This window comes from Dendropsophus ebraccatus, chromosome 9 (genome assembly GCF_027789765.1).
Source record: "Dendropsophus ebraccatus isolate aDenEbr1 chromosome 9, aDenEbr1.pat, whole genome shotgun sequence".
In the NCBI taxonomy this organism is placed as follows: Eukaryota; Metazoa; Chordata; class Amphibia; order Anura; family Hylidae; genus Dendropsophus; species Dendropsophus ebraccatus.
Window position 1 is genome coordinate 40,683,984 of NC_091462.1, and position 12,106 is coordinate 40,696,089.

At 43.8% G+C, this 12,106-nt stretch overlaps 1 protein-coding gene across 1 annotated transcript in view; it reads right to left on the reverse strand.

The window, feature by feature from the left end:
* Positions 1–7,230: 7,230 nt before the first annotated feature.
* Positions 7,231–12,106, reverse strand: part of PDE1A (phosphodiesterase 1A) — a 151,979-nt gene continuing 147,103 nt past the window's right edge. The window contains exon 14 of the mRNA XM_069983062.1: positions 7,231–7,767. Coding sequence (XP_069839163.1) covers positions 7,715–7,767 — 53 coding nt within the window. The 3' untranslated portion in view covers positions 7,231–7,714. The remainder of the gene's footprint in view (positions 7,768–12,106) is intronic.

The window sequence follows — 12,106 nt, forward strand, 5'->3', positions numbered from 1 at the left end:
GGATTTCATGCGGCCGCACTCAAAACTGACATGTCAGTTTTGTTCGGCCACTATTCATTAGTGGCCGCAAGAAATTGACAGTGCAGACAATGTAAAGTGCGGCTCCAGCTCTGCAATGGTTAATTGGATTACGGGCACACCTGTGCCTGCATTTCATTTCAAAAGAAATGAAGTTCATCCAGCAGCTACTGCAGTACTGGCCCGGTTGAACTTCACAGACAGCGACCGTTCTGTGACATATTAATTTAAAGTGAGCTCCCTCTAGTGGTTGTTGGTGAGATCCAGAATTGCAATGCTTGACTATGGTTGTTTGATAGGAAGGAGAAGATTTAGAGCTCTGTAAGCGAATTAAAGAACACCAGCCACTATGATCAAGTATTATAACAGTCCCTTTTAACCAACATTTTGACATTCCTGAACAGGACATAGTGATGTGCGCAGGGCAACAAAAATGCGTAGGGGGAGGTATATATTAGGGTTGTCTGGGTCATTTCCTGAATAAAGCATTTTATTTTACTCAAACTCAGTAATTCATGCACATATATTTTACTATCCCATTTTAACAGTATGCCAGTATATACTGTACATGCCATGGATAGCACAATTGTAATGTGAACCAATGGGAACTAATGTGAAAATGGTCATTTTTCTCAATGGATTCTACTAAACACAATGTACGGCTATAATTGTTATGGCTGTAATATGCGTTCTTTTCCAATATATTTTAGAATGTAAACAGTATGACGTATCCCAAGTCTATTGGAGTATGCAACCATTATCCTGTCACATTAGTATATAAAGCCAAACGCAAAAACTTACATTTGAAAGGAGTAGAGGTACAGAGGAGGCTTAATGTTTGTCCTTTGGTTTGGCAAGGACTCTGGTGATCCAGTAGGAATGTTATCAGTAGAGAATCAAGACACAGCAACGCATAGCTGTAAATATTGTATATGTATTATGATGGGAATGTTGAGGAGTATGGGTTGTGGTCTGGATGTTAATATGTGATCCATCATTATGTGCTGCCATTCTATTAAGGGTCAGCATGCTAATAGTGCAGTCTCCATTTATCAGTATATATAAACATGTGAGCTGTACCAGAATCCCTTCCTTAACAGGTAACTATAAGGCTGGACCCAGCCTAGAATTCTCTGAAGGATTGCCACTAAAAACTCCAAATTCAGCTTTTTGAGTACAAAAGAGGCTTATTTTGCCAAATAAAACCTCTTACAGAGTTTCTAAAAATCGCTTGTATTATTGATTTCTGGAAAAATATTTTAATTGACAGTTACAATTAAACTAATTGAACTTATATATTTTACCTATGGCCATGTTCACATGGCGTAAGACACCGGCCGTTCTGTGACCCGACTGGTGTCTGTGAATAGCAGCTGCAGAGAACCTGTTAGGTCACACAATGGAGCGTGCCACTCCGGCCACATGCTCCATTGTGTGAACTGACAGGTTCTCTGCGGCCGCTATTCAATGAAAAATTATGCAAAAAGATGGACAAAGATGAACAAAAAAAAAACATGTTTTGATCCCATTTTTACAGTGGAAATCAATGGAAAACCGGATCAAAACGGATGCACACAAATGCATTTCATGCATAAATAATGTACAACTCTAAATATTAGCAAATGGAATCATACATTTATGGGTGTCCCACTTTGTGACGCAGTTCAGTTTTCCAACTGCAGTGTCCCAGAACATGCAGACTACTACTCCTATTATGGCCATTTCTCTTGCTGTGTCAATGCCTGTTCTGGTAAGTGTTTGCACTGCAACTGCTGCTGGTTTTCCCCTAGTATTCTCTAGTAATGTGCATTTTCATGTGTATTGTCATGTATTCCTGTATATTATTACAGTGTACAGTGGTATGCAAGGCTGTTGATCACGTGACCTGTAACCATGGTTCCTCCAATGGCCGACTAGCTCTGGCCAGGAGCAACCATGTGACCTCCCACTTCCTCCTAACAAGTTAGTCTTCCCCCTGCTTCCAAGCAAGGAGGATGTGTGTCGTCCCTCTCCTGCCTCAGAGGAGTTGGGCTTCTTCTCTGCAGCCTCTTCACCATAAGAGGAGTGACTGATTCTGCTGCTGTATTCAAGTCTTCGGCTGTATCTGCCTGCTCAAGTGACCGGATTCTTCTCTCTCCTCTGGGTGTCATTCCGTTATCTCTCCTCATCGCTACAAGGATTCACAGCAAGTATTATTCTCAAGCTAATCCACCCAGCAACGCTATTCCTCTCATACTCCTACTCCCATCATCCGGCACGTATTCTCACAGCCTATGCAGCACCACTCCTGCTTTATTTGTCAAAGCCTGCTATATACCCGGTTGCATCCGGACAGAACTGTTGCTACTAGTTACCTTTTCTATAATAAAACCGCTGTTACTGAACCCTGGCATTGGTGTCCACTAACTGGTGCCCTGACTAAGTGCAGCGAAGAATCGCATGCCCATCATCACCCGCAGATTCCACAGACCGGCCCTACAGCTGTGCCGCCCTCAGGCCTATACCGTGACAAGTATAACCCCTGCAGCTGCCCCGGTCATTGCCCGCTCATAACACCAGCGCTGCGGAAGTGGCCCCCAGGGGCCAGGGCATCGCATTTGGCGTCACGAACAGGATCTACCCGCCACGCGGTGTACCAGATCTACAGTTTAATATCGTCTCCAGAGACTGTGCTAAAATTGCCATGGGAGTTCTGATAACTGAGTCGCTGCACGGCTTGGACTGTACACAAAATGGCCGCTTCTTGCTGTTATTTCTACCTGCGCCATCCCCCGGTGACGAGGGGGTTAACTGCCATGCGGCCGAGAAGCGGGAATTGCTTGGCGCCATTGATAATGACTGTGTCTCTCCTGATTGGCCGGCCGCTTCCACTGACGTCATTGTTGCTGGGCAGACTTTGGAGCCTGATCCTCCAGCCTGGCGCTCCTCCCCTTCCTGCTACAAGTTCCGGCCAGTGGAACGCAAGATGGCGGCCTATGAAGAGCACCTGCCTGCAGCCCCAGCGCTTGTGATGCCTACACTGCCTGAGAGTCTGCCTCTGCTCAATCCTGCATGCCTGCTAATGCCGCTACCCTCCGACAGCGATATCAGTTGGGGCTCTACACCAGTCTCCAACGGTCCGGAGGAAGAGCCTGTCTCCATCGCCAGCGTCTCACCGGGATCTCGTTGCTCCAGCACTCCCGAGGTTGCCTTCTCCACAGGAGGATCGACCTCGCCAGAAAACGATGGATCCGTGAGTACCGGGGTTCCGGGCGCCCCTCTTCCTGCCTCTAGCCAGGGGGATAACTTTAAGGCCACCTGCTACGCCAGTCCCTGGAGGCTCCCCGGGCCCGAAACACCATCCCTGCCTCAGTGGGTGTTTGGGGACGACCCGGTTATCAAGAAGTTGGCGGATGAGATCAAGCAGGCCCTAACCTGGCTACCTCCGGTGGCTAAAGCCCCCCTCACCATGGCTACTACGGTGACTCCCCCTACCACTGCCGTGGCTAAAGCTGCGACCACCACCACTACCTATCATGTGGCCCCTACTGTCTCTCCTGTGACCACCGTGACCCCTAGCCTCGTGGTCACCACCGCAGCAGATGATGCTCCTGCTCCGGCTTCCTCCCGGTATTATCCCTGGGAGAAAAAGAGGGGTGCCACTTGGGGTCCTCCAGGACATTTCTGTTAAATGTCCTCCCAAGGGCTGAGTTCTATGACTGTGTTTTTTTTTGTGTGCTGTTTCACCATTCCAGTGTATGCAACGTTCAAGGTTCGTGCCTGGTCCTCCTGACCAAGTTCCCTGTACTAACCAGCCATGAGCTGATGGACACTTACCATAACAAAAAGTTCTCTAGTGCCTGTCCCAGAGCCTTTTACATGGACGATGTCTAATTGCCTAAAAGAGACTCTACCTCACAGAGACACTTAACCCATTCCTTCCTAATGCACTTTCCTGTGATTGTGTGTTCCACACAGGGTATTATTGCACTTATTTCATTATTGCACTTATTCTACTATTGCATTTCAGTGTTATCAGAGTCATTTGTATTTCCTCCTCTGAGTAAGCACAAGGTTACATAGATTGCCTCAGAGTAGAGTGCCTCTTTTGTAAAACAGTATATTTTTCCAGTGTCTACGTCAGATAGCTCCTCCTCTGAGTAAGAGAAGTCAGGTTACATATACCTCAGAGAAAGTCCAGTTTATGTAGGAGTGTATTTTCTCATCCAGTCTCATTATTGTGTATTATTATCATATCTATTGCTGGAAAGATTTAGTTGAGCCAGTTTGTATTCAGATTTTTTCTCAGATTTTCATTCAGATTTCTCTCAGGTTTCATTCAGATTCATGTGAGCCAGTTCTCCTCAAGACCTCGCAGTATTTGTTGTCCCTTGTGTTTCCTTTCCTTTTGTTTCCAGTATTTGTTTACCTCTGTCTTGTCCCAACGCAGTAGTTATCACACATAGTCTTACCTAATATTCATACTGGTCCATACATATTGCACCTTGGATACCCTTTCGTGTGTTTGGCCTATTGAGTAATTGTGTTGTATGATTGACCGGTATGTAAGGGGCCCCCATGTATGTTTGCTTTTATTATTTTGTTCTTTTCTCTTCCAGGTATCCAAGACACTACTCAGACACGCCAAGATAGTACACAGGTCTTCACGTTCTCCTCCAGTAGGGTAACACATTTAACAGAAAACCTACTGTCTAACTGGCTGGAATATGGAGGGTCACCCGCCAGCAGTTAAGTTGTCCTGGCTTACACGTCAGATGGTTCACGCACTAGCTACCTGGTCGCCAGAGTACGTTAGGCACCCCTAGGTGAAGTCCTGCCACTAGGGTTTCTCATCCTCTCTCTCTTCTCACCTGTGCCTTGGGCGTGGGAAACACACACCTCATCACACTCACTCTCATCATTCAATCCTGTTGTTTGATTGTCCAGTCTATTCATGTTTGCTGCCTTCTAGATTCGCCGAGGTCGGCTCAAATTTGCTAGGGAGGTATGCAGTGTCCCAGAACATGCAGACTACTACTCCTATTATGGCCATTTCTCTTGCTGTGTCAATGCCTGTTCTGGTAAGTGTTTGCACTGCAACTGCTGCTGGTTTTCCCCTAGTATTCTCTAGTAATGTGCATTTTCATGTGTATTGTCATGTATTCCTGTATATTATTACAGTGTACAGTGGTATGCAAGGCTGTTGATCACGTGACCTGTAACCATGGTTCCTCCAATGGCCGACTAGCTCTGGCCAGGAGCAACCATGTGACCTCCCACTTCCTCCTAACAAGTTAGTCTTCCCCCTGCTTCCAAGCAAGGAGGATGTGTGTCGTCCCTCTCCTGCCTCAGAGGAGTTGGGCTTCTTCTCTGCAGCCTCTTCACCATAAGAGGAGTGACTGATTCTGCTGCTGTATTCAAGTCTTCGGCTGTATCTGCCTGCTCAAGTGACCGGATTCTTCTCTCTCCTCTGGGTGTCATTCCGTTATCTCTCCTCATCGCTACAAGGATTCACAGCAAGTATTATTCTCAAGCTAATCCACCCAGCAACGCTATTCCTCTCATACTCCTACTCCCATCATCCGGCACGTATTCTCACAGCCTATGCAGCACCACTCCTGCTTTATTTGTCAAAGCCTGCTATATACCCGGTTGCATCCGGACAGAACTGTTGCTACTAGTTACCTTTTCTATAATAAAACCGCTGTTACTGAACCCTGGCATTGGTGTCCACTAACTGGTGCCCTGACTAAGTGCAGCGAAGAATCGCATGCCCATCATCACCCGCAGATTCCACAGACCGGCCCTACAGCTGTGCCGCCCTCAGGCCTATACCGTGACAAGTATAACCCCTGCAGCTGCCCCGGTCATTGCCCGCTCATAACACCAGCGCTGCGGAAGTGGCCCCCAGGGGCCAGGGCATCGCACAACCTTCTATGGGTTTCTCTTCCCTGTATAGTGCAACCTGGTTCCCAATTTCCCCCAGTTCATTTCCAAGGTTTAGTCATCTTAGTCCTTCTGTATCTGGATTACCTCATATAGTCATCTTAGTCCTTCTGTATCTGGATTACCTCATATAGTCATCTTAGTCCTTCTGTATCTGGATTACCTCATATAGTCATCTTAGTCCTTCTGTATCTGGATTACCTCATATAGTCATTTTAGTCCTTCTGTATCTGGATTACCTCATATAGTCATCTTAGTTATCATTTTTATGATTCGTTTTTATTTGTCTCTAGAGTTGTATTTACCATGTAGGCAAGATCATTGTGTGACCAGGGCATTTTATTTATTCATTGCTTGTAATATTCGGCCTAATCTTATGACTCATTGAGGTTTTATTAGAAGCTGCAGTCAACAACACAGGTCCGAAGCACCTTCTTAAAGAACATCATCGGCATCTAAACCTCTAGCAACTTCTTTTGAGATATAAATACATTTTTTAAAAAGACTCAAAATTCAGATTTTTGCCCCAATTATCAATGTAGAGCTAGAAAAAAAAAATGATGTAGACTGTATGTAGAGTGTTATGAACCTCACCTTAAAGTCTGTGGGTCATAACGTAGGTCTGTATGCCTCTGACTTTATACTGATGTCGGAGTAACCCATTGCTGTGTATAGGGGCCCCCTGAGTCTTTATGTTAGTGGAAATTGGGGTGAGGTTTGATGGAATTTCACTGCCTGACCTCCAACAGATGGGTCTGTCTTTGGCTTACCCCTCCCCATACAGAACACAGGAACATTTGTCTATGCCAAATATTAATGTGTATGGAGAGGAAGAGAAAAATAACTATTGGCCCAACAAATTTTTGGCCGACAGTTATAGAAGGTGTTTAGACAACTCTATGTCTACTTGGCTGGAGCTGGTTATTTATTACCTGCCCCACTTTTCTTTTGCACCCATTTCAATAAATTTCCCCTACAGAACTTAAAGCGAATGTACCACCAGGTACATCACTTTGAGATCTTCACATCGATAAACATCAGTCACCAGCCCGGCCTAAAGCACTGGAGAGAGGCCCACAGCCCCCAGTGTGACGAAACCCAGTGTGACGATTCCAATGCAGCCGTGTCACAGAGGGGAGGGCAGAACGTCTCACTGGGGGCACGCAGGCCCGTCTCCAGTGCTTCAGTCCGGGGAGTGGGAATAGTCTCTGGTTCAAAATAAGGAATCGCTTTAAAACAAATTCATTACTGTAATTTATAACAGCACAAAAAAAACTTCCAACAAAATTCTAAATTTTAAATAATTGTATTAAAAAGAAACACCCCCAATGCCCCGATCAAAATGAACAAAGTTTTATTAACAGTCTGAAAAAGTGAAAAGAAGATGTCCACAGGGGAACAACCAAGAAACAGATTTTCCTAGTGTTAAAGTTTTTTTTGGGAAAAATTATAAAGGAAATGAGTGCATAGAGGTCAAACTATTTACATGCTCCTGATATTTACATGGTCTCGCGTATATGTGATATATTTATAAATTATCATTTACTACGAAAATCCCACAGCATGGACCGTGTCTGGATTTGTGTTCTTGACTATTTTTCTAATCCTGGGTAATTACATCTGAAGATAAATGTATTAAAGCCTTTATTTCTCCAGTGTCAATGTGGCCGTGCCGTAAGCTCATGTCCTCTTCTCTGTCCCATTCTAGGAACCTGCTCCCGGTTACTGTTGGTCACAATGGCTTTCTTCCACGGGTCTCAGATTCAGAGATTCACAGTTCTCTTTTGCTTTCTTCATTGTTGTTTATTGATTTCAAATTCCTTTCTACAATAAAAAAAAGAGAAAATATCTGTGAAATATAAAAAACAAGGGTAGAGATGTACTACGCAAGAGGCAGCACCATTGTGCCACAATGTACATGGCATGTCCCAAATTTGTTAGGGTAACTGCACCTTATCCAGACCAAATTAAGGATCCCATTACACGGGACCAATGAATACTGCTAGATCGGTGCTCGTTTACTGGGCCTATTATATGGCCCAATAATCGTTTTGCAAGGGCTGCACAGACATTGTTAGCAATGTCCTTGCAGCCCTTGCTTAAACAGTATACATTACCTGTCCATGCTCCAGGGCTCCTCTTCTTTCCGGGTCCCACACGCTGCAGCTTAAGAGCTGGCTGGGACAGGCCGCTCTAAAGCTGCAGCACGCAGGACCCGGGAAGAAGCAGAGCACAAGAGGAGCCCTGGAGCATGGACAGGTAATGTATATTGTTTGCAGAATTGTCAGCCACTGGCTACTCGTAGCGATGCTACTCGTACTCGATGGCTACTTGTAGCGATGCACGGTCGTCAGCAGATGATTTTAGGTTTGGGCATAAAGCAACGATCAGCCAATGAGCATTTCATCGGCTGATCGTTGTCTCTATTACACTGAGCGATAATCAGCTGGATCAGGATAATTCAGACAATTATCACTCCGTGTAATAGGGCCCTAATACCTGACAGATTTTTGACCGGAACAGACTATAAACAGAGAACAGGTAATAAAGGAAAGACTGAGATTTTTCCCTTTTCAAATCCATTCCTGGCTTTGACTTCAAAAATCTATCAGATAAATCTGTGTGTGTAAAAGGACCCTTAGTGAGGTGGATTTTCAGTCCACCGCACATCATTTATAGTGTACATAAGGCCACTTTTAAATACAATTTAGGGTGATCTTCTCATAGAGGTTTCAAACCCTGTGGGGGAGCAGGTACTTGCGGTGCTCTTCATGTGTATGTCATGGCATAAGTTTCTACATGAAAAGTATGTAGTTTTCCACTGTGAATATTGTGGCTGTGCCGTAACTTTTCCTGATCTTTACATTGTGGGGTCCTGGTAAAGGAACACTTTGGATTTATCGGCTGTGTGGTTTTTTTTAATTGTGCAACAGCTACGAAACCTCCAAGCTCTCTAATATATAAAGACTGGATTATTTGTCACATCCCATACCTGCACAAGATTTAGTGACTTTTCTTAAATTTAACTGAAAAAAAAACTATGAAAATGTATGAAAAAATATGCATCATTAAAAAAAGGGGCATGAAATCTAAAAAAAAAAAACAGCAACCGTTATTGGCTAGACAGCTTAAGGACGTCCATTATTTTAGCCTATCTGTGATGAAAAGGTGCAGTGCAATATGTCAACCATAGGATCCCATTCTATGTTATAGTAAACCACATGGTTTTGCTGTTTACCTTGATGGTCTACGTTTTGCCCATTTTTGCTGTATGCCAATGTAAACCAGCCCAACAATGGCTGAAAAGATGCTCTTTTTGACCACCACAATGGAAACCCTTGGAGTCTATACTTTTTATTATTAGTGAGTCTTTTAATATTTAATTCACCAATTCACTTTTGCTCTTTCTAGAAAATTTTTAAGTAGTAAAAATAGACTGCCGGCGGCTGTTCAGGCCAATTTTTAGTCTGTGAATGGAATCTAGATTATAGGCTGGCATAAAAAAAAGTTACAAGGAATTTGAGTCACTATAGTATTCTAAGCTTCCAAAAGGAATGATTCCATTAGATAAGGCCATGGCTAATGTAGCATATACTAATGACTGTGTAACCAGCACAGACCGGGACTACACTGAAACACTCAAGAGTTCTGGGCTAAAAATAGATTTAGAAGAAACACATTTATCCGCTTCATCTGAAGACTTTTCTATTCCTGGAAAGTTCTTTTTTATTTTCTTGTTTGTTTTCTTAAGAAAACAACGTTAACATCTCGTATCATGTCTTTAATGAAATTCCACAAATTCATTTCCAAATGATCCTATTTTCAGTAACCTGGGTCTAAAAGCGGCAATGATGACATCAATGATTTTCCATCTCGGAGTAAAATCTGTTTCCATTTGATTCAGCAATACACGCTAGTTTGCTCACAGAAGGTAAGAGGTAACCCGACTCCTTATCAATCATATCAATGTGTATTCTTCCAGCGCTAATGGACTGCAGATGGCTTCTTGTCTCCTTGATAATTGCAGCAGAGCACATTAGCCTAGAAGTTTAAATGCCGGAGAGTCTCTTTAGAGAGGTTTGCGCTCTTCCAGACCAGCCTCGCAGCCTTGATGGTTTCTCATTACAGTCTCTCCTTCTGCCTGAAGTCTACCATCTACATGTCTAAGCGGACTAATTATAGAGCCATATGTCACTTTTATACTGCCATCTTTCTGAAGGAAAATTATATGTGTTTTACAGCTTTTATGACCGTGTGTCAGGACGGGAATATGATCTATTGCAATGTGTCACCATTGTTTCATAACTTTACACGTCATAATACTACAGTAAGAAAAATGAACCTTACTAGAGACAAGGTTTGAGTACTAGAAATCTTCCTTTAATAATGACATTGCGTGTAGTTCTCCTCTTTGACACTGCTAAACAAGTGGTTTGGTCATATCACAATGACATATGGTCCTAAATGTGAGGCTTAACACCTTGAAGGAGAAGTCTGGCAAAAAGTTTTATTAAAGTATTGTATTGCCCACCAAAAGTTATACAAACCACCCATATTCACTTATTATGGGAAATGTTTATAAAGTGTTTTTTCCCTGCACTTACTACTGCATCAAGGCTTTAGTGCCTGGATAACATGGCGATGTCACGGCCCGACTCCCAGAGCTGTGCGGGCGGTGGCTGCTGGAGAGGATGATGGCAGGGGGATGCTCAGTGTCCCTCCAATGCCCTGTGTCCCTCAGTGTCTCTCTGCCATCATCCTCTCCAGCAGCCACAGCCCGCACAGCTCTGGGAGTCGGGTCATGACGTCACCATTTTATCTAGGAAGTGACATCACCATGTTATCCAGGAAGTGACATCACCATGTTATCCAGGAAGTGACATCACCATGTTATCCAGAAAGTGAAGCCTTGATGCAGTAGTAAGTGCAGGGAAAAAGCACTTTATAAGCATTTCCTGTAATAAGTGTACATTGGTGATTTGTATAACTTTTGCTGGGAAATACAATACTTTAATAATGCCCTTTAATGCCCTGTGATTTATAATGATATCACACTAAGCAGGTCAAAATAGTATTATATTAATTATATATTATAATATCACAATATTACATAAGTCTAGCTATTCCTGCTCCATCCCTAATGGCTCTAACTATACATTCTAGCTACTTAGATGCTGCATTTAAAGGGGTACTCTAGAGAAAAAATGTTTTTAAACCAACTGGTGTCTGAAAGTTATACATATTTGTAATTTAATTATATTTAAAAAATCTTAAGTCTAACAGTACTTATGAGCTGCTGTAGGCCCTGCAGGAAGGGGTGTATTCTTTCCAGTCTGTCACCATGCTCATTGCTGCCACCTCTGCCGGTGACAGGAACTGTCCAGATCTGTAGCAAATCCCCACAGAAAACCTCTCCTGCTCTAGACAGTTCCTGACAAGGACAGAGGTGGCAGCAGAGAGCACTGTGTCAGACTGTAAAGAATACTCCACTTCCTGCAGGGCATACAGCAGCTGATAAGTACTGGAATACTGGAGATTTTTTAAATAGAAGTAGTTTACAAATCCGTATAACTTTCTGACACCAGTTGATTTAGAGACATTATATGGTTTGAAAGAGTAAGGAACCTCACCACTCTCCCGCAACTCAATTGCCAATGGGCTGCAATAGGAACCTAGGGCCTAATACCTATAAAACCTGTCAGTGTTACAAAGATAGGTATGATCCACTGCCCCTCAACTATATTGCTTAATTTATAATACCTAGTACTTCCTATAGGGAAGACAGACTTTACAGGCCCCGAAGGCCCTTGGGCCCAGGTGCAACCACATCCCCCGCACCCCCAATAGTTATTCCTATGATAGTAACCATCAAGCTTTTATGCCTTATGGGTAGCTGCACGCGTAAAGTATGAGTTCCACAGCAAAATCCACTGTGATACATTGTACTGTTAGCCACTGCCCACTTGACCCAGCGGCTGTTGGGTTTTAAACAAGCCTATACATTACCAGCCTGTGCTCCCCCTGCTTCTCCGGCTCCCGGGTCACTGATGTCCCACCCAACTAATCAGTGCGCTGAGCCGCCTGTCTAGTTATGTGACACAGAGACGGGAGAGGAATGTGCTGAGCGCAGCTTCTCCCGCCTTATTCTCACGATCGCTCAGTG